At 36.9% G+C, this 22,878-nt stretch overlaps 1 protein-coding gene across 13 annotated transcripts in view; it reads right to left on the bottom strand.

The window, feature by feature from the left end:
• Positions 1-1,544: 1,544 nt before the first annotated feature.
• Positions 1,545-22,878, bottom strand: part of HNRNPC (heterogeneous nuclear ribonucleoprotein C) — a 63,612-nt gene continuing 42,278 nt past the window's right edge. For 10 of the 13 annotated variants that reach the window (XM_024568188.4, XM_024568189.4, XM_053929130.2 and 7 more), the window contains 5 exons: positions 22,522-22,569; positions 3,840-4,027; positions 3,205-3,318; positions 2,804-2,964; positions 1,545-2,704 (listed from right to left, as the gene is read on the bottom strand). In XM_024568188.4, the coding sequence (XP_024423956.2) occupies positions 2,621-2,704; positions 2,804-2,964; positions 3,205-3,318; positions 3,840-4,027; positions 22,522-22,569 (595 nt within the window). In that variant the 3' untranslated portion in view covers positions 1,545-2,620. The remainder of the gene's footprint in view (positions 2,705-2,803; positions 2,965-3,204; positions 3,319-3,839; positions 4,028-22,521; positions 22,570-22,878) is intronic. The other 3 variants (XM_045202141.3, XM_045202143.3, XM_045202140.3) reach the window with 2 other exon arrangements.

Raw genomic sequence — 22,878 nt, 5'->3', positions numbered from 1 at the left:
CAGGGGGTCCTGACATTTCCCCCATAGATTGTCAAATAAAAAAATGACAACAGCCAAACACAGCAATAGCCATCCAGTGTGAACGATCATAATTACACCATTTTTTTGTCAGCCTGGCAAAAAAACACATTATTTTTGGTGTGCCACAGAGTTTTAGGGATTAGTTTATGTGTGCCACAAGATAGAAAAGGTTGAAAATTGCTGGTGTAGTTAGTTTAATTTTCTTCATATTAAATAAAAAGCTTAGGTGTCAGTAGGAATGTTTGTGTGTCTAAGTCCTTCATTTTCCCAGGTAACAGTTAATCATGACACTTTGTGGTTTTCTCCTGAAAGTCAGTGCGTCACAGGCCAGCTACATAGTCTCTGAACAAAGTGAACCTCACTTTCAACCAATCTCATTGAGATATACAATATACAGCTATTTCCTATTCCCAAGTATTTCTATAATGTACCCCACTATTTCATCTACATTACCTAAACACTAGTTACTTGTACAGTTTGTCATCTGTTGTTTTACTTTCCTTGTCATACCCCTGGACTTTGCTGCTGAATTGTCCAATAGATTCCTTCGACACTTTATGGTTACTGTATGGCTCAAATTATAGTCATTTTTCTTCTACTTCCATTACATTCTCAATCCTCATTTATTCCCTTCCAATGTACCACAATCTTGTTGTTCCTGTTTGCAATATTTTTCTTTTCTGTTACACCTGCTTCCCTCTGTAAGAGGCTTTACATCCTCTTTAGTACAATGACCGGCACTAATCTTATAATCTTTGCAGGCTTCAGGGGTAACATCTAAAAATATACTGGGAACCCTCTTTTCAACTATGAAGACATTTAGCCTAATTAATAGCCTAAGATCTAGAGAGTAACATAATTCTTCCCCAATGAGACAACCTAGACACACCCTGTTACTTTATCAATAATCTTGTGTGCGTGTAGATTTTCTAAGAGTGTACAACCATTTCTCTAGCTACTAAAAAAGAGCCTTTCCCCAGTTTCTTCCAATATTTGATTTCAAATGGAATTAAAACCAGACACTTTCATGCCTGGACTAATTGGTCCAGTATCTTTTAGATACTGATGGCTAACGTTATAATCTTAAATAGGTTTTATTAGCACTTTAGAACATTAACCCTAAGCTTTCAGTTTTATTTTCTCATTAGTTATGTGCCAAAAGTGAGTTTGTGTAGCAAATGAAATCACATGTTTTTAGAAAACAAAGTTTGGGTAAAAGTATTTTTGACCAAATTAACACACAAGCTACTATTATATACTGTGGATCTCAGATCTAAGGGCAGTCCATAGTTCAGCTTCTCTCTATTCTGCTTTATCACCTGTTAATATAAAATCATTGCAATTAATTGAGAGGGGCACAAAAAATTAGTTGATATGGGTTGAACAAATTGAAAGTAAAATAAATATATAACCCTCACTATAGTTACCTGGGAAACAGCTTTTCTATTTTCAGTAACACCAAGGAAAGGACTCAGAATCCAGAAAATAAATAGGGCTGCTAAGTAGCAATTAAAAGGACAAAATGGAAGAAAATAAGTTTTATTCTCCAGTTATTTCAATTTCCCTAAAATCTTAACAAGTTTGAACCTCGTCTATTTAAGGATGAAACAACTTAGCACACAATAAAAATCTCAAAAAGGGCACCAACTAGACTACAAAGCATTGATGAAAAGGCTTAATGTATTTCCAAACTTTTCCCATTAGGACATAAAAGCAATTTTGCAAGATTCTCCACTCCACATCAAAGTTCCTTGTATCCTTAATACAACACCCCCCCAATGAAGTAGAATTTGAGCAGTGTGTTGGTATGCATAATCGTGACTAAGACTCAAAGAAAAATATACATTCTAGAGGTTTTGTGGAGGCCACGGTAAAACAAAAAATTTGAAATAAACAATTATAAAATACAAAAATAAAAAACCAGGTTTTTTTTTTCTCTCCAAATTCCTGGTTTAATAAGGATGTGTTTATTGTGAGAAAAAAAGGTCCCAAACATCAGGCTGTTCACAAAAATAACCCACAGTATCAACTTTAGAAAACAAATCTTAAGACTATTACACTAATTATTTTCCTAGAGGATGCATTTGACATGCCAACTCTCATTCACAAAAATACATTGTTACATTTGTGTTGAAGAGCCCCATGTATGCTACATATGTGGGGTTAACACATACACCTCTAACTCAAAGCTGCTCTCAAGATGCTACTCAACTAATGAGATTGCCTTTGCAGTTAGGGAAGCAACTACTTAACTCATATATATGAATGAAAAGAACTGTACTCCCTGCATAACAAGAGATTATTTTGGAGACAGTTGATAAAAACCATACATCCTTTTTATTGTTAAGTCATAAAGAGGTATCAAAATTAAAAGCAAAAATTACAGGGTAAGACTTAACTACTAGGAGCGTCAAAGGAAGTGAAAATGGGACTAGGCGCAGGGCAGTATGAATTAATGAACATGGGAGGAACAAGGATGGGGAGAACAGTGAGCATGTGCTGAAGATACTAGGGGAGAGGATCTGGTGAAAATTTTGATCTTAGACAAGCGCCTAGGTAAAGAAATAATGGGACAAGATTTCTAAACCCCACTATGTGCTTAAGAGTCATCCTCGCCATTGGCGCTGTCTCTGTCATCCTCTCCTTCCTCAGCCTCTTTTTCATCATCCTTGATCAACTCCAGCTGTGAGAAACAGACACAAATAGGATGGAGTTAGAGGCACTCCATGTGTCCCTGATCCCCCCTCCACCACCTCTTTCTTTCCTTTCCCGTGGTTTTCACCTGGTCATCCCCCCGATCTTCATTATCATCATCATCCAGTAGGTCCCCCTCCTCAGCAGAGTCATCTGCACCCCCCTCAGACTCCATCTTCACATTAGTCTCATCTTTCTTCAGGGAGCTGCTGCTCTGCTCCTCTTCTGACTTATCATTCTTCATCTCTACTGGGGATGAGAAGGACAAGTCTATCTAGGGTCAAGTAATGTCCCCAGGATGTAGACAATCCCCACTAATAATCACAGAACCACAGCACAAGTCTAAATCCTCCCACACAAATGCCCTTCCCAATTCAAACTCCCCAAGTTTCATATTCAATGGCTTTACATCCCATTATTCCAACAGATACTTTCAACTCTCTTAGGTACAAATCCAACTCTACACCTAGAAGCAGCAGTAACATTTACCTCCTTGTTTGCTCTGTTCCTTTTCAATTTTTTCCAGGCTTTCCAGTAGAGAATCCACTTTTTGTTTTATCTGGGTCAATTCCTTCTTAATGGCCTGAAGATCATCTCCTTTCACTTTTAATATAAACAAAACCTTAGGTAAGAATCAAGTGTACCAGAAGCCACCAGTAATCAAACACATTCCCACTAGACTACACCAGTAGCCAACAGGAGATCCCTGGGGATAAATAGCATCCATGTCACACTGTCTCAGTAATGGGAACCTTTGATACTTCATAGTTGGCAAAGGAAAATGTAATTTAATGTGCTTACTCCATTACCAGTAGCATTCTGACTTTTGTAGGCCTGCTAAAGACCTTAATTCCCTTTTAAAATACATTCTCAGTACAGTTTTACTGACATATATTTCATAAATTTAACTTTAGGTGCCTCAACTCCCTAAAGTCCAATAACTTCATTCAAATTACCAGGGTCGTTAAGGATAGAAGGCAGTCTAGAGCTGGTCCCTTAATCACATCTTCTGTTTCATTATTTTGATTATGCAAAGGCATTTGCACAAAATTGCATGTTAATGGCATTAATTTCCCTATCTCAACACAGAAGAAACATCACAAAGGTGTGGCAGTAATACATACACTTTCCAGATTTGGAGGAAGATCCTCGCTGTCCACTCTTAGAATTGAAGCCACTTTTGCCCCTTCGTGAGGTGTTTCCTGATACACGCTGGCGTTTCGAGGGCACAACAGCCCGAGCAATAGGAGGAGGAGGAGGAACACGTGCTGGGTAACTGTACATCCTATTGGATAAGAAGAAAACAGAATTCCTTCACAACTAAATTAAGTCAGCAAGATCCAAAGAGCAGTGACATTATAAAGTAATACATTAATGTCTATTATATAGTCTCAATTGGTTTTTTGCTAATTTCATTCAAAAGGCCAGTAAAATTTTCCTTTGGTATTTTAAATATCTCAGCTACTTTTCTTTAAGAAAATGCTACATATACACACAAACACCAAATGATAGGGTTGGTTGGCCTTATGCAGTGGACATAAAAGGTTCCTCTGTAGTATTAACAAAGCTATTTTTTACAGTGAATGGCCTTTATCTTGACCTTATTCTTTTCATATATATGCTACAGTAAACAATTCATGTAAGCCGAAAGTACGTACTCACAAAAAGGGAATGCAATTAACTGAGTCTGTGAATAAGATGTATTATTAGCTAAATTCCTGATCTCTGCACCACAGAAGCATATAAAATCATTGCTGCTAGTGATTATTAGGGTGAACCATATAAACTTGCCAGTATTAACCATTTTTGGTCTATAAAAACAAAAAGCCATCTCATGTGCATTAGCTGGGTATAAAATACCACTACCAATTCTAAGAACACTGAAGCATAAGCTCTACTCAGCTCCAAAGGGCAGAGTATTGTCAGTCTTGTTCATTATTCACCAATACCTAAATCCATTACCCAGTACACATTTAGCTCTCAAAATATAAACAAACAAACAAACAAAAAATAAATTAAAAAAAAAAAAATCACTGGTTACTGAACTGCTGCTTCCATTGGTAAGAATCCCAGCAATTGCTGAAGATACACCCAAGTTACAGTTTGGTATATTTGGTAAAGAGAAACTTCAAAGTTTAACCAAAAACTTCTTACAAGGACACCAGTTCTAGACAATCTCTACATTCCATGTTATTTCTGCAAAATCCTGTGGCAGAATAAGAATGTTAAGACACACCAGTAAGGGGGGCGGGATCTTCCTCTACTTCTGTACCTTCTAGTAACGAACTAAACTCCAAAGCCCAGGTATTCTATAAAAAAACCCAATCTGCCAACTGTTTCTCTATCTAACTTCAAACGTTTTAAGGAACAGATGTGATATATTCAACAGCTTTGAAATTTTTACAGGCAGGGAACCATGGATAATTCTGTATTTTCCTCAACCCAATCTAAAAGGTTTCCATCCTGGTCCAACAAGGTCATATTTTATCTTTTTCTAGGAGTGGTTGTCACAGGAACATTTTCTTAAGAAAGAGCATATATACCTTGTGAAACAAGTGATGAAATGATTTACTAATCTTCATTTAAAGCAGTTTTTAGGCACTGACCAACCTACCACTTTCCCCTTGAAACCCAACAGTAATTGATTTGCCATGTGCCAAAGAGTCAAGGATGTGGAAGGTTAATAAAACCTTCACATTATGTCTTGTTTTAAACTCCATTAAGGAACACTTAAGTGTGAGCCCCAGAAAATAAGAAAATTTGTGATTCAAAAGCAGGAAGGCTTTGGCACTTCTACAATGATTGCTCCTTGGTACATAACTGTTAACTAAGCTGTTGTCAGTTTTAATCAATTTATGGGAATTAATACAGGTTATCACTACTATCTTACAGAATGCTTTTCCTCTTTTGACCTAAAACTCACCTAAGTATAATGATTCAAAAACTAAAATAACAAGTGTTCAGAAATTACTCTCCTTTGTGCAAGACGATACTTTAAAAATAATTTCTAGAAGTAAATGAAAGTGAGTTAGTTTTCTGGATTTGGGGGCATGAAACAGCTCATGGCCCAGTCCTACTGGATTTAAGAGATCTAATCTAACCTAATTCCCCCAACCCACTCACTCTCACTGGTACCAGTCTCCAAACCAGTGAGACAGCCATTCCAGATTCCCTATACTTCATGGCACTGGAATTCCCTTTTGAACCACACTATTTCACCTGACTCAGGTAACAAGGCCATAAGAAAAATGAGGCACAGGACTTCTGGTCAAGATGGTGGTGTAGATAGACATGGCTTTCCTCTTTGCACAACCACATCAAAATTACAACTAAAATATAGAACAACCATCACTCAGCACAATCAGAAATCGAGCTGAATGAAAGTCTGACAACTACAGAATTAAAGAAACCACATTCACCCAGACTTGTAAGAGGGGTGCAGAAGCAGAATGGGCTGGTCCCCCACCCATGAGTGGTAGTGGATAAAAAAACTTGGGAGAGGTGTCTTGATAGCGCGGAGTCTCAATCCCTACCAGGCCCCCAGGCCTTGGGTTCCAGTGCCAGAAAGATAAATCCCCACAACTTCTGGATGCAAAATCCAGCAGGGATTGAGTTGGTGGAAGAAAGTGCTGGAGTTGCAAGCAGTTCCTCTTAAAAAAGAACCCACACGCAGACTCACCTACTCAGATTTACTCCCTATGAGCTCCAGGACTCGGGTAGCAACTTTGAAAGGCACCAGTAGCATAAAGGGAGGAACTGAAGTTTCTGGTATCAAGGTGAACAGAGGACATTGTCCCTTTTCTAAACCCTCCCCTCAGAAGAGCCAGCAAGTTGGTGCCATATCTGAGATTCCATAAACCTGGCTAACACTGTTTGACCCTCCTTGGAGATCCCCAGAGACTCTGCCCCACCCAACACATGGGCCTACCCGAGCTGCTTTTCCATACGAATGACTGGTTTTGGCTCATGCTTCACAACTTCCTAAATCCTCTCAAACTCTGTGAGCCCCAGGCCTGGCACTAGCAGCAGCCAGGCTAGATTCACAGCTTGGCTTCACCCGGGAATCTCCAAGCCCAGCACAAGTAGCAGCCATCTCAGATTGCTTCATAACTCAGGCAGGGTGACCCAGGGCAAAACACAGGTGGGAGATGACCTTGGCCTGCACCACTTGGGGAACCCCAAGGCTAGTGCACCCACAGTGGACAGCTACAGACCCATGTCAAAGCACCACCACCCTGCCCCTGCCCAGCTGATCCTCCATGAAGGGTGGAGATGGTGGTAAGTGGTCACAGCCAATCCTTGCAGCTGACTGGTCTGGGTAAATCCCTCCCACTGATCTGCCAACAGGGATCAAGGTGTAACTACAAGAAGAGGGTGTACTCAGCCCAAGAAGGATGTACCTTGAGTACAACGCTTTGGTGATAGCAGAGGCTGTGTTCCTGGATCGTACAGGACACCAACTACATTAGGCCACACTACCGAGATATGGAGTCAAGACAGCTCTACCTAATCCATAGGAACAAACACAGGGAGGCTGCCGAAATGCGGAGACAAAGAAACGTGGCCCAAATGAAAGAACAGATCAAACTCCAGAAAAAGAGCTAAACAAAATGGAGATAAGCAATCTATCAGATGCGGAGTTCAAAACACTGGTTATACGGATGCTCAAGGAACTTTGTGAGGACCTCAGCAGCACAAAAAAGATCCAGTCAGAAATAAAGGATACACTGATTGAAATAAGGAACAATTTACAGGGAAACAACAATAGAGTGGATGAAACTGAAGACCAAATCAATGATTTGCAACATGAGGAAGCAAAAAACAACCAATCAGAACAAGAAGAAAAAGGAGTCTAAAGAATGAGGATAGTATAAGCAGCCTCTGGGTCAACTCCAAGAAGTCCAACATTTGCATCATAGGGGTACCAGAAGGAAAAGAGAAAGAGTAAGAAATTGGAAACCTATCTAAAAAAATAATGAAAGAAAATTCCCTAATTTGTTGAAGGAAACAGACATGTAAGTCCTGGAAGCACAGAGAGTACCAAACAAGATGGATGCAAAGAGACCCACTCCAAGACACATCATAATTAAAATGCCAAAGGTTAAAGATAAAGAGAAAATCTTAAAAGCAACAAGAGAAGTTAGCGGAACCTACAGCCAAGACTGCTCTACTACTCAGCAAAGCTGTCATTTAGAAACAAAGGACAGATAAAGATCTTCACAGGCAAGAAAAAACTAAAGGAGTTCATCACCACCAAACCGTAATTATATGAAATGTTAAAGGGACTTACTTAAGAAAAAGGTCCAAACTATGAACAACAAAATGACAAAAAAAAAAATGTATCTTTTAACAATTGAAATCTAAGAAACAAACTAAGCAAACAAGAACAGAGACAGAATCATGGATACCGAGAGCATTTTGATGGTTGCCAGATGGGAAGGGGAGTGTGGGAGAATGGGTAAAGAAGTGAGGGGGTTAAGAAGTACAAATAGGCAGGTACTTAATAGCCACAGGGATGTAAATTACAGTATAGGAAATGGAGTAGCCAAAGAACTTACACACGTAACAATGGTGGGGTTATTTGTCTGAGGGAATTGGGTGTGCTAGGTAAAAGGGGGGCAGACGGGGAAAAATTAGGAAAACTGTAACAGCATAATCAATAAAATGTAATTAAAACATGAGCTGCAAAATGTAGTTTTGAGTCTGTGCAAGACTCCATGAACACAAATAGGAGTTAAACACTCTAGTTTTAGAAGAAAAAAATATATAAAAAAAGATCAACTAGTAATGCTGAAGGACTTTTAGTGCAAAAGAACTGAACTGCTGCTTCACAGAAGTTTAAGTTGCCCTTGTCTTGAAAAATGTCAAACTGCACGGTTCTGAAAACATAAAGGCTGAGAAAACACAAAGAGAAAAACCATACCTACTGTGATAACCCTTTAGGGATACGTAATAGCAAGCTCAGTATGACAGCTTCAAAACCAGCGACAAATTTAGTAACCAACCACTTTTCCCATGAGAAAGCCATGCAGTAAGCCAACCACATAAGGCAGCAGCTGGTAACCCCTTATTGACAGAGCTCAAGTCATTAAAAAGTCTTCATAAAAATTTCATTGTTACCAGAACAAACACAATGACCAAGAGAATTATGACTGCATCCTAAATGAGAAATCTGGACACTAAGTATTGGTATAAATCTAGTCAGAATAAAGGTTATTAAAATACCATTTTAAAGAAATTAAAACATTTCAGGACACACATTAGCTACTTATTATCTGAACAGGTAAGTCAAAGAAATTCTATGCTATCCTCCAAGCTAAAACAAACATTACAAGGCATTTATTAAAAACATAAGTTTTTGCCCTGGCCAGTGTGGCTCAGTTAGTTTAGACATTGTCCTGCAAAAGGAAGGATTGCAGGTTTGGTCCCTGGTTGGGGCATGTGCAACAACAAGCAACCAATTGAAGTTTCTCTATCACATTGCTGTTTCTCTCCCCTCTTTCCCCCTTCCATTCCCCTCTTTCTGAAATCAAAAAAATAAATAGTTGTATGAAAAACACAGGTTTTTCAAAGGCAAGTTTCTTTCTTAAATGATTAGATGCAACAATGATCTTTGGGTCTCAAAAACCGTAATAATAATAATTTCAATCACTACCAAGAAACAACTATAATCAATATATTAGTAAAAATCTATATTCTCCTGGGGATATTTATTTAACATATCACAGATGTTTCCTGTCTTAAAATTTTAGATACATTAAAAGTTACTTTAGGTATATTAATTATCAAGTAGGTAATTCAAGAAACTAGTTGTCAGATATTATCGCCTACAAAAAACACACATGAAATTATTTAAGAAATAATTTCAGGTGAGAGAAATCTAGTAAGATTACCTTCTTCCCAGTACAGTACTTACTAATTTATCAAATTCAGTTTAAAAATGCATTTGATTTTATTACTACTTGCCTTTGATGATCCTAGAAAAGGGATTGTTGTTACAGGCTACTTTATTTGGACTTTAGAAGGTCTGAGAATCCCTGAAATTGTATGCTAAAATTACACAAATGTACTCATTCATAAAAAAGTTTTTACAAAAACCCACTAATACAGAAACAAATGTAATATTTCATTCTATTTGAGCTAATCAGGACCAAATCTAGATAGAACACAATGTGCTTACTTCTGAGAAACATGCTTTATATTTAGAGAGGTACAGAGAAAAATGTGTACAAATCCATGGTAAGATTCAAAAGATGATTTTAAGAAAGGGAAGATAAACAAGATTCCAATGGATAAAAAAAAAAAGGGGGGGGGGGGAGACAATGTAATCTGTGGACCATATAGAGAACCAAAGGAAACAATGTGACATAACTGCTAAAATTAATGAAGTGTGTAAGAGCCGAAAGAGCAGGTTTTCCCAATGTCAACTCCCAACTGATGGTAGATTCCTGCCACAAACTTTGTAGCCACTAGGATGACCAAGTATAGATAGAAACCAGCACACTAAAAGGTCACTTAAAAGAGTCTGAAATTAAACTGAAGAACTAAGAGAAGACCTGCCACTGTGGAAGTTTTGTAAGTTTGGTTCCTGCCAATGTGCTACAACCTGTGACAATCTACAACAATGATAGATTTCCCAAAATATCATTCAGAGTAAACCTTCAGAACACAACCTTTATATAACATTATGTTAAATGATTAGATGCAACAATGATCTTTGGGTCTCAAAAGCCCTAATAATACATTTCAATCACTACCAATAAACAACTATAATCAATGTATTAGTAAAAATCTATATTCTCCTGTAATTCTTCTGTAATTCTGTAGGAAAGGACTTTCAACTTTTATATCTCTGGCCTTGTGTGGACTGAATCTAAGCAGTTATATTTGAATGAGCAAAATATCGTCTTATGATAACTCACGAATACCAGAGTTTCTAAAACTATTCAAGTATCACCCTGGTTAGTGTGCCTCAGTTGGTTGGAGCGTTGTCCCATAGACCAAAAGGTAGCGAGCACGATCCCTGGTCAGGGTACATGCCAGGGTTGCTGGGTCTGGTCTCTAGTCTGGGCACATACAAGAGGCAACCCATCTCCTATCAATGCTTCTCCCTCACATTGATGTTTCCCTCCCTGCCTCCCTTCCTCTCTAAAATCAGTAAGCATGGCCTTAGGTGAGGATAAAACCAACTGTTCAAGTATCAACACCTTCAATAACTGGTATCTTTGAAAACGTAATACAAATTCCTTTTAATATACAAAATAATAAAAACAAAAAACTTTGAAGTTCCCCCAATATAATTTCAATAATATTTATTTCATTAAATTTCAAAGGTTTATTTTACAAGTGAACAGACTACTGATTTTGCCCAAATTATGTAAGGGAAAAAAAAATGTGCTGAAAATGTCTAAGCAACATGTTCGTTTACGATAAATTGCAAATATAAAATTACATGTCAAAAAAGGACCCAATGCTCCCTGTTTTCATGATGTAGTTGAAATTTTTCTTTTGAGTCTAAAAATAAATGAACTATCAAAATTTTTATAATTTGTGGTTTTCTCCCCCTAAATTAAGAGACAATGTCTAGTTATTTTCAGGCACACCTTCACAAACATGCTGCCTTGCTGAGCCCAACAGAAGCCAAAATGAAAACAACTGTTAAGTTACACACGTTTTGCTAATGTAACCTATGGATGGAGTGCTAATTGCCAAGGTAAATTTGCACAGTTGCACTTTATGTTCCCTAACTTTTTTCTCTTTCAATAAAGATCTTATCTATTTATTTATGACAGAGGGGAAGGGAGGGAGAAAGAGAGGGAAACATCAATGTTTGGTTGCCTCTCACATACCCCCTCAATGGGGACCTGGCCTGCAAACCACACATGTGTCCCGACTGGGAACCAAACCAGCGAACCCCTGGTCCCCAGGCCATTGCTGAACCCACTGAGTAACACTAGCTAGAGCTGTGTTCCTCAACTTTGTATTGCCTTTATCCAATAGTGCATTAAGGATATAGATTATCTATCTTCATGATAGCTAAATTAAAAATAGCAAGTACTGCTTCATTAAATGATAAAGGGACTAAATAATAATCAGTATGATTGATGTACAGCACAGGATCATAATTCCATATACACTGGCACCCAAACTATTAAAAAACTGTAACTAAATATGTAACTAAATATTCATTTTAGGAGATATTGAACTAAAGAATAAATATGGAAACAGAGGTTACTACTGCCTCAACAGGTTTAAGAACCTTACCCAAAGAACAATGATCAAGGTTTAGGAATGCCACATGCTCTGCTTGAAGAGCAGGAATCAAGAGCCCCAAAAGATGTAGAACCAATGGTGTCATTCAACAATTCTTTCAGAAAGAATCGTTGATATTAGTATTGAGAGGTATTTTTGCTAATTCAAAGACACATTTGATTAAATACTGTCCCACTGATTTATTTACAACAGCTGTCCACAAAAGTGGAAAGAAATGTTAAGTATGTACTCATTTGAAGATGCATGCATTTTACAAATTTAAAAAAAATGAAAAGCTGCATCTTTAAGAAAATACAATGATTTGTCTTGATGGATTCATTGGGAAACTATGTTAATGTGAAACTAGATGTTTCATGAGAAAACAATTTGAAAATTCAGCCGAACATTTTCTAAACAAAAAATAATCTGGGTGATAATACACAGGTTGCTTTGAGTCCTAGGACCAGCCCTTTCCGAAACAAGACTGGTTGGTGTGGCTCAGTGGACTGCGCCTCAGCCTGTGAACCACAGGGTCACTGGTTCAATTCCCAGTCAAGGCACATGCCAGAGTAGAGGGCCAGGTGCCCAGTAGGGGAGCGCTCAAGAGACCACCACACACTGATGTTCCTTTTCCTTCTCTTTCTCCCTCCATTCCCCTCTCTAAAAATAAATAAATAAAATCTTAAAAAGAAACAAGACCAAAACTAAGACTATGTTAAGAAACATAATTTTTAGAAATTCCTGGCTTTCCTTCTGTTTACAAAACCTTCCATCCAGGTAATAATCTCTTGAGTAGTCAAATTTCCAATGATTTATAACATCACTCATTTGTCATGATGTTCTCAACACACACTCTCCAAAATGTCACACTTTGGATCTTGTAATGAAGATAATGTCTTAAACACAGTGGTCCAATTTTTTAAAAAAGCTGCAATTATATAAGTATTTATGAAGAATATGGTTTACAGACCATATTAAGAACATATAAGCCCATTCATTCTTATATTCTCCTTTTATCAAGAGAAGTCATTCTTTCATTTCATTTACAATAAAATTTCTTCTGAAGAGCTGAGAAAACAGATTTGTGGTTGGCAGGGAATAGAATGGAGGGAGAAGTTGACTACAACAGAGGAGCTTTGTGGTAAATTTTTAGGAGATACTGAACTATCTGTAACTTAACTTCACCAGCAGGAACATGACCATGCACATCAAAATTGTAAACTAAAAGCATGTATCTTGTTGTACATAAAAGTTTTCTGTATTGTCTCCATTTTCTGTATTTCCATTCTCTTCTCTTGAATCTTCTTGTAAAGTTTATGCCCCCACCATTATTAAAACCTACTCTTGTCACAGTCACCAATGTTTTTCAAATTGCTAAAACAAAGAGACATTTCTTAATCTTCGTATTAAACAATCAGCCCTCTACTATTTAGACATATATGCACACAGCTTCCAGGACACTCACGCTCCTGGTTTTTCTCCAACTTTTTTCTTTGTGGGATGCTCAGCCATCTTTGCTTATTTCTCATCTCCCTGGTATGTAAAGCTGCCATAATCTCTTTTCCATCTGTACTCATCTTTATGATTGCACGACCTATATAAGCAGAAAGAACTGCCTGCTTCACATCTCTTAAAAATGCCTAATAAGGAGCTTAAATTAACACATCCACAACTGATTTACCTCTTAGTCTAGTTCTTTCAATGTTCTTCCCCTCACCAGTGTCTGTACATTCCAAGTCTCTAGTTTGCCAAGCCAAAACTTCAATGACATCGTTCTTTTCTTAGCCCTCATACTAACCTGTAAGCAAATCTATCTACCTTAACTTCAAAATTCAACCACTTCTCACTACTCCTGTCACTCACTCCCTGGTCATCCCTCAAATGATTGTTTGCCTAGATAATTTCATCAGCCACTCATTCTCGGAATAATTTTGTTAAAATACAAAAAAAGATCCCCAATACTATGCTCAAAAGTCACCAGTGGCTTTTCATCTCATTCAGATGAAAACCTGAAGATACTCAATAGCTTAACATACTCTATATACTGTGTTCAATCCATTCATTTTCTCGTAGGCCATCCTATTTTCCACTAGAGTACCCCTAGTGCACACAACAATGCCTCATAGTAAGTTCTTAATAAATATTTGGTGGGGTTTTATGGGAGGATTTTATTTATTTTTAGAGAGAGGGGAAAGAAGGGAGAAAGAGGAGAGGCACACACATTGATGTGTGAAAGAAACATACATCAGCTTCCTTTCAAACGTCCCCATCTGGGTCCTGGCCTGCAACCCAGGCTATATGCCATGACCAGGAATCAAACTGGAGACCTCGATCATTTGCAGGCTGGTGCTCAAACCACTGAGACACACCAGCCAGGGCTTAACAAATATTTGAGAAAATAAGTGATTTCCTAAACTAACTTCTAGAAATGAATTAATCACAATTACATTATTGAGAACAGATAACAAGCCCAATCTATCCTTATAGCTGGACTGTTGGGAGGACTGGTCGGCCTTCCTTCAAGTATAAAGACTATTGGGAATTTTACCCTAAGAAAACTCAGAAAAAATAAGCCGAATAAATAATCTTCCATAACATTGGATCAGTTTTCAAGCTATTTACTGCAAAACAAACACCAGGCCTTGTGTCTATAATGGATGGTGATTTGAGACTATTATAATGTCATGCTTCTTGTGAGGAAAATCACAAACACAAATTTCCATAGATGAATTTATCTTGCTATTCTATGTTTTTTACCATAATATTCTGTTCTCCTTGTTAAACTCCATTAGTCTCAGTAATAATACACAGATCACTGTAAGAATACGTCAAATTCTCTTCAGTAGATTTTGTTTCTTGTTCCTTGGATGATGAAACTATCAATCACATTCCTCAATTCATTCCTCTAGTCTTTTGACACATATGCACACTTCATTAAGTGGGCAATCTTATCTTATTTATCTGAATTGTACCTTCTCTGTCTCCATTAAAAAACCCATTAGTTTCCTGGATACCATTTCAAAAGTACTTGTCAGCTTTGTTCCAAAAAGGCAGTCTGGGTTCTGTAACTTCTTGCCTGAAGGGCAGTCTTTAGTCATTACAATTCTCATACTGAACACTATCCACAATTCACTCAACCCAATAAAACTAACATTACAGCATTCTAGACCTGAGTAGTCACTACTAACATGGGTAAATTAAATAGAAATTTCAGTTCTTCAGGCATACTAGCCATATTTCAAGTGCTAAACAGCCACACGTGGGTAATGCCTACCACACCGATAGTGCAGATACAATACTTACATCACCAGGAAGTTCTACTGAACAGCATTGTTCTAGTTTGTTGTTTCCACAAACATCTATCTACTGCCTTGGCAGTAAATAGTAATTTTCAAAGAGCACCTAGAAGACTGTATTGTTTTCAGTCTCTAACAAACCTATAATCCTTACAAACCAACTTAATGTCCTTAATATAAATTGATAGTTACACATCTCCTAGGATCACAAAACAGAATGGTGAAACTATAAAAAACTAAAATACAGTAATAAACTTCAAAACTGTGTCAGATATTGTATCCAAAAAGTTATATGGGTGAGGTGGGATGGAGGGATTGAGCAAAAAGGAAAAACGACTCATGGACATGCACGTGAACAGTATGGTAATTGCTGGGGGAAGGAGGGGTGTAAGGGGATTAAATGGTAATGGAAATATACAATAAGGATTAAATCAAAAAATGAAAAAATTTAAGTTATATCCAGAATATAGAAAGAAGCCTTACAACTTAATGATGACACAAAAAACAACCCAATATAAACATAGGCAAAGGATCTGAATACATTTCTCCAAAGATAAACAAATAGCCAGTGAGCACATGTATGCTCAGCATCAAGTTTTTAAAAAAACACAAATAACAACTACAATGGCATACTAATCCTTGAACTGGAATGGCTTAAGTAAAAAAGATAATAAAACAAGTGTCAGCAATGATGTGAAGAAACTGGAACTCTCAGACATGGCTGATGGGAACATAAAATGTTTACAGATGTACTGGGAGACAGTATAGCAGTTCCTCAGGTTAAACAAACAAGTATCTTAAGACCCAGCAATTCTACTCCTAGGTATATATTCAAGAGAAATGAAAACATATGCCCACAAAAATGTATGTACAAATATTCATAGCAGCATTATTCAAAATGTAGAAACATTTCAAGTGTCCATGAATTAATGAGTAAATAAACAAAATGTGGTACCATCCATATCACAGAATACAACTCAGCAATAGGAAGGAATGAAGTACAAACAAATACATGGTACAATATGGCTGAACCATGAACGTTCGTTCTAAGTGGGAAAAAAATCATTCACAAAAGACATACTGAATGTTTTAAAATTACATCATGGTCATGGCTGTATTAACTCTGAATATTATAAATTGAACTGTATACTTTAAAATAACTTTTATAGCACGTGAATTATAGCCCAAGAAAGCCAAGTTTAGGGGGAGTTGGTGGGAATCAGGGCATATGCCTGGGTTGAGGGTTTTGGTCCCCAGTCAGGGTGGAAGGAGAAGCAATCAATGGATGTTTCCCTCCCTCTCTTCCCCCTCTCTAAATATAAATCTTTAAAAAAGGTATGTATGTGTGTGTGTGTGGGGGGGGGGGGGGGGCGCGGGGAAATGTAACATCATAGAGCTCGACAAAGGCTATCTAGATGAAAGAATGTCCTAAAATACAATAGATTCCTGAAATAGCAGAGGCTACCTTTGAATTAGATAGGAATATAACCAGAACAACAGAGCCATATAGCAGATTCTCTGGTTGAAGCTCAAATCCGTAACCTTCAAATAATGTCTCCTAACTACAAGAATCCAGGAAACAACAGAAATAAGAAAACAGCCCTGGCTAAGTGAAATAAAGAACATATCACTATCAAAAATTTAAGTCCATATATAATCACGTTTATGTTGAAAGAATTAACCTATGCTCTCATCTAAAATCCTGTTAACTGTAACATGATCAGGTCCCCACAAGAAAGATACAACCAACAAAAGGGCTCTGAGCAAATGTAAATAAAATTTTACATTATGCCTGACATTTACGTGACACTTTAAGTGACTCGTAAAGAGGCATCTCTTAGCCCTTCCAAGTAGTCAAGAACCCTCTTGCTCTCTGAATCACATGGCTTTCCAACCAAGTCCAATGCTGCTCAGGAATATCAGAAAAATGGAAAGGGGTGGGGTATAGGAGGGAGTGAAAGATAACAGCTCCTCTAACACCAATAAAATTTGTTTAATCTAAAACCTAAACTTTGTGACCTGGCTGGTGTGGCTCAGGGGACTAAGTGCCAGCCTGCAAGGCAAAAGGTACTTGGATCAATTACTGGTCAGGGCACATGCCTGGGATGCAGGCCAGGTCACCGGCTGGGGGCTTGCGAGAGGCAACTGATAGATACATCTCTTGCACATTGCTGTTTCTCCCCTTTCTCCCTCCCTTCCCCTCTCTCTAAAAGTAAATAAATAAAATCTTTAAAATGTAAAAGAATGCAAAAATAAATATTAAAAATAAATAAAATTTTGTGTGCCTAGAACAAAATAAATCCTCAAGTATTAGTTTAAGGAATATGATGGTTAGCTTCTTTCACCATCTTGCCCTTTCAATGGAAACTCTCCCACCACTGTACAAACTATTTTTCTCTATTTTCGACCAGTATACCTTCCTAGAAAAGACCTGTAGGGTAGGTAATAATCAATAAGAACTTGCTTGTTTCCCGCACCTTTTAACAACTCAAGTCCCCTAACCTTCCTTGATGTAACCTTTAGTGGTATAATCCTAGTCATAAAAGAAAACCTCAGCTGTGTTTGACTCCTCTCCCCAAAACACCCACTTGCAAAACTTTAACCCAATAAATCACACCAAGACCAATCTACCTCTCCATTCCAACAATTACAATAACTTCAATACTTACACCTCTCCCTCAACCCCCCAGTTTCTCTTTGCTAGCCACTGGGCTGTTTCTAAACACACAACTCCTTAATATGCCACACACAGCCCGTTACAACCCTCATTCTTTCCAACTAGAGCTGGCTGCCTCCCCAAATACACCAGAGATATTTGCAATTCTTTATCTTTAAAGCTGTACCCTCACCATTTCTGCTTAAAAGCCCCCTATTTATTACACCAAAGCCAAGTTCAAAAATAGTCCTTTGTGAAACTAAATGGGCACTTTGAATCTCAACAGAGAAGCTTATTGCTACCCAAAGGGCAACACAATTTATCTTTCTATGAGACAATCCTGTACAATACATGACACATAGCAACCCCTGTTAATTTCACAGTACTTTCCTCACTGTGTATTATATTGCTGGTCATTTACATGTCATATTTCATCTGTGAGCAGATACAGTGCATTCCTCTTTCTAATCATGGTGCACTGGCATATACTGTACCACCTATAGTACTATACTGCCTTCTAATGATCAGTAAGTGAATGAATGAAAATTAATGTGAAAAGATTTTAACTACAGAAATTTAAGAATATGAAAAAGAAACTACTGCAAAGTATTTCAAAGGAACTGCCACAGAAGTTCTCTCACAAGAGCTGCCCCAGCAACAATTTTTCTAGAAGCAACAAGACTCTCAACTAGACATAAAATGGAACTGGATCTCTGTCAGGAAGCTTCTAGATTTATCAGACTTTTAACTTCAATAAATGATGTTTGGAACAGAAGGGTGACTTACGTAACTATCCCAGTTTAATATACAACCCCCCCATGAATATTCACCCTGAAAGCAAAGGCTACTTTGGGCTTATATTCCTACCACAAAAAATTATGTTAATTAATCTTTGGGTAATTATAAACTATGTATGATAAGTGTTTGTAGAATGTTTGAAACAGCTGACAGAACATCTGAGTGTCAGGTATTAATATATCTATTTAAAAGGGTAGTTTCACATTCACTGACAATTTCTGTTAAAGTTTGTTAACAACTTCCACACCTCTAACATAAGAATGGCTGTTAACAACTACAATTCAATATTCCACAAGAAGATGGTAGTAACAAAAACTTTCATTAAAAATTCTTCCAAACTAAGGTAACCTATTTTAAAAAAAGGGTTTTTTAACTTATTTATTTTTAGAGAGGGGAAGGGAGGGAGAGAAACATCAATGTGTGGTTGCCTCTCATGCACCCCCTACTGGGGACCTGGCCTGCAACCCAGGCATGTGCCCTAGACTGGGAATCCAACCAGAGACTCTTGGTTTGAAGGCTGTCACTCAATCCACTGAGCTGCACCAGCCAGGGCTCAAACTAAGGTAATCTTCAATAATTTCAGGTTAATAGTTCTTAACTCCCCATCCCCACTGAATATCAGTAACCTTACTGCAGGTGCAAGCAGCAGCAGAATCTAATCCTCTGTTGTCTCCTTCTCAGATGACAGTGTATTAAAATACAAGCAACTCAGATCTAAGTTTTATCATTTGATTATCCTCCAGTTTTAAAGGTATTTATAATCTTTGGGACTTGATCACTAACACCCATTAATATCCAAACAAAAATACAAATCACTGCAATTCTCCTAACAAAGGATTAATAACTTGTTTCCTGATATTTAAAATTTGTTTCTCTCCATAAAAAAAATGCCTATATTCTTAAAGTTTCTGTCAAAACTCAGGCTAATAATGTTTAAAGGGTAGCATAATACCTTTGTAAGATATTCTGGTCTACTGCCCCCAACTCCACTATGCCAAAAAAAGAGAAAACAATAAAAATAACGATAATAATGAAATAACTATTAAAAAGTATGTTTAGAAAACAAATGTCAACCATTCTTCATTTCACTATGCATTACTTTAAAAAACTGTTGTCACACATAAAGAACCCTAATTATGCTAAAGGTGTTAGTTTTGGGGGGAGGTGTGGTGGGGTGTCCATGATTCCCTTCATTTTGATATGTAATTAGTGTCAATAAAATATGTAGTAGTAATAACATATGTATTAATAGGATTAATAAAATATTAATTCAGAAGTGTAATTTGCAGTACATCAGCATATGAGAATCTGTGGAACATCTGACAAATACGAATCCTCATTCTCTAAAATGATTGGGTATTCCTGATTGTAAATAATATTTTGGGGTCATTATAATGCGATTTTCTCATCTTTTATGTTTTCTTTAGTCTTCGTAGCAGCTATATTAGTAGGCACTATTATTTCTATTTTAGGGATAAAAAAAAAGTTTACATATGACTTTGGTCATGATCTTTTTTGCTGAGTGACAAGTCCCTATGTTTCTCAGGTGTTCTTTTCTCTGCTCCGTATCAGCTGCCTTCCCAAACATAACAATAGGTATTGGACCTCAAGACCCCAGAGAGAAAGCTGAATAAAGAAGAAACTATCTAAAGTAAAACCAAATCTGTTTTAAAATATTTATTATGTGAATTTCATATTCTTAAGGCCATGACTAAGAACCAAAATGACTAAGTAGACAATATTGTAATCCCCATTAACATAGCCAGATTCAAGAGCTTTTAGCATTATCTCGGAGACAATTTCCCATCTTTTTTAAAATAAATACTCTTAGATAGTTGATTTAGGATCAGTAGGATAACAACAAAAATCTTAACCTTAACTTGTGAATAAAGTTATCTTCAAAACAACTTCTGAGAGGAAACAAACACCATTTTCCTGAGTAGTTTTCCCATTCTTCACTAAACTTGTTCATTCTCCCACCACTGGTAACAGTACTTGAATCAGCTCTTTACCAGCTACTACCTGCTTGTTCCATTTAGCCTTCAGAATTTTTTTCTCTTGCTTCTTTAAAAACTGAAGAGTGAGGCCAACAGTTATGTTGCCACAAATTTTTAGAACCAAAAGGCAGTGGTAAGAAATGTGAAGTTTTTTCCCCACAAATATCTAAATTTCTTCACTATTCCTTGCTGTATCTCTTTTTATTAAGTTTTGTGAAATTCCTCACTCAAAATGATTTTTTCCCAAACACATTTACAGTGAGATGATACGGATAGTCAAAGTTTTGCTGCCTTACTAAGACAACTAAAAGAAAAATTTCAGAAGACTATTCTCATGGAGGTAGAATTACAGTTTAAATTTCTATATGCACAGTTTAAAACAGGAGTTTCTTATGCTAGAGTTCATGATACCCCAGAAATTATATTTTTTTAAAAAATTGAGTGCACTAATATTTTCCTAAAAGGAGTCATGACATCAAGAAATAGGCTAAAAGTCATAGAAATAAAACTTCCTTTTCTTTGCTATCAATGATACTCAACCCTGCCTGGACAGAGAATTCCTTGGGGGCTTAAAAAAATACACCAATAAAGAGCCTACCTAGAACAGCTGTATATAAATCTCGACAGGTGTAACTGAGCATGAGTATCTTTTAAATGTGGCCAAGAGATCTATGTGCAAGAAGGGGGTGGGGTAAAGAGCAGCTGCTTCAGACAAACTCTGAAGGTTTGTCTGTAGGCTTCAGGACTTTCAAGTCTCTCCACCAGTGACCAAATTTTCCTGTATCTATTCTCTCAACTGGTAAGGTGTGCCATTTTTACATTTTATTATTTTCAAAGTACAAATCCAATTATTTTTCAAAAGGTGTTCAAACATAAAAAACCAGAAGAAATCTCTAAGGCCAAATGAAATAATCACTTGATGATGTATGAAAGAGACTCAAATTATACAATGTAGGCCCAAACAATTTTACCAGTCTTATTCTTCTGTCCTTTTAATAACTACCATAGTCTATGTGGTATTTCTCAAGCAGAGAGGAAAGGCATGCTCATTTATCAAGTCCAATGCATGAATATGCTCAAATACTACCATATAACGCAGTTTCAAAAGTACCAAACCAAATATACCTAATGTTTCCTTAACATTCATGAAGATTAATATATCAGAATGCCAATGTCATACCAATCCTTTCTGCATATCATGCCATTCCTCAATAATTAATTCCTATTATCAGATCTAAATCCATCATTCAAAAGCCATCCATAACCTATCCCTTCCCATACATTTTCTAATTTTATTTCTCAGGACTCTCCAACAAATATTAACGCTGTTCTCTGAAGGCACAAGAAGAAATCATAATCATTATTCCAAACCCCTTACCTTTTAAAACGATATTACCACATTCTCCAATCTATAATACAAATCTTAACACTGTAACTCCTAAAGAAATTTGTATTGTTAATTATACATGCTGATTGTATCCTATTTTGTATTAGCTGGTGTGCTTAAAGGAAAAAAGATATCTGCTGTGTCAACAAAATCAGTAGTCCAGAAAATACTGGACATGTCCCAATATGACTGAAAGATATACTGATTCTTTGAAATGTCACTTTACCTAGTCTACCTCTGACAATTTGCAGAGAAGTATTTTTCATTTTGTTTTGGCAGAAAGGGGGGACTTTGAAATGTTTGTGTTGCTCATTAATTACTACAAAGGGAACGTTCATTATTACAAAATAGAAAAATAAAATGGTTCTCACTAGGTGGCTTTTTACCAAGATAGACAAAACAAAAACATTTTGAACATACCTGTCATAATAATCCCGCTGAAAGTCATAGTCCAAGTCAAAAGAGGAGCTGAAAAATAAATCACAAAAAGTATTAATTTGGAGCTGTTAATGTCAATTCACAACAGATGGGGAAAAAAAAACCCCATGCCAAACCAACCACAACAAACAGATCAACAGATTAGCATGGAATAACCCACAATCATTCAAAATAACATTAAACTTCAAGCACCTTACACCACCGAACATGCAGTGGCCAAATAGCAAATGTAGGCAAAAGTTAGCTAAACTTTCAGCACATAGCATAATTACTAAAATAAGAACACTGAAAATTACAATAGTAAACTAAACATTCTTAGGCCACCTTCTTCCTTCTTAC

Source organism: Desmodus rotundus, chromosome 7 (genome assembly GCF_022682495.2).
Source record: "Desmodus rotundus isolate HL8 chromosome 7, HLdesRot8A.1, whole genome shotgun sequence".
Classification (NCBI taxonomy): Eukaryota; Metazoa; Chordata; class Mammalia; order Chiroptera; family Phyllostomidae; genus Desmodus; species Desmodus rotundus.
Note: the sequence above shows the minus strand (reverse complement) of the source record. Positions and strands in the feature narration are given on the sequence as shown.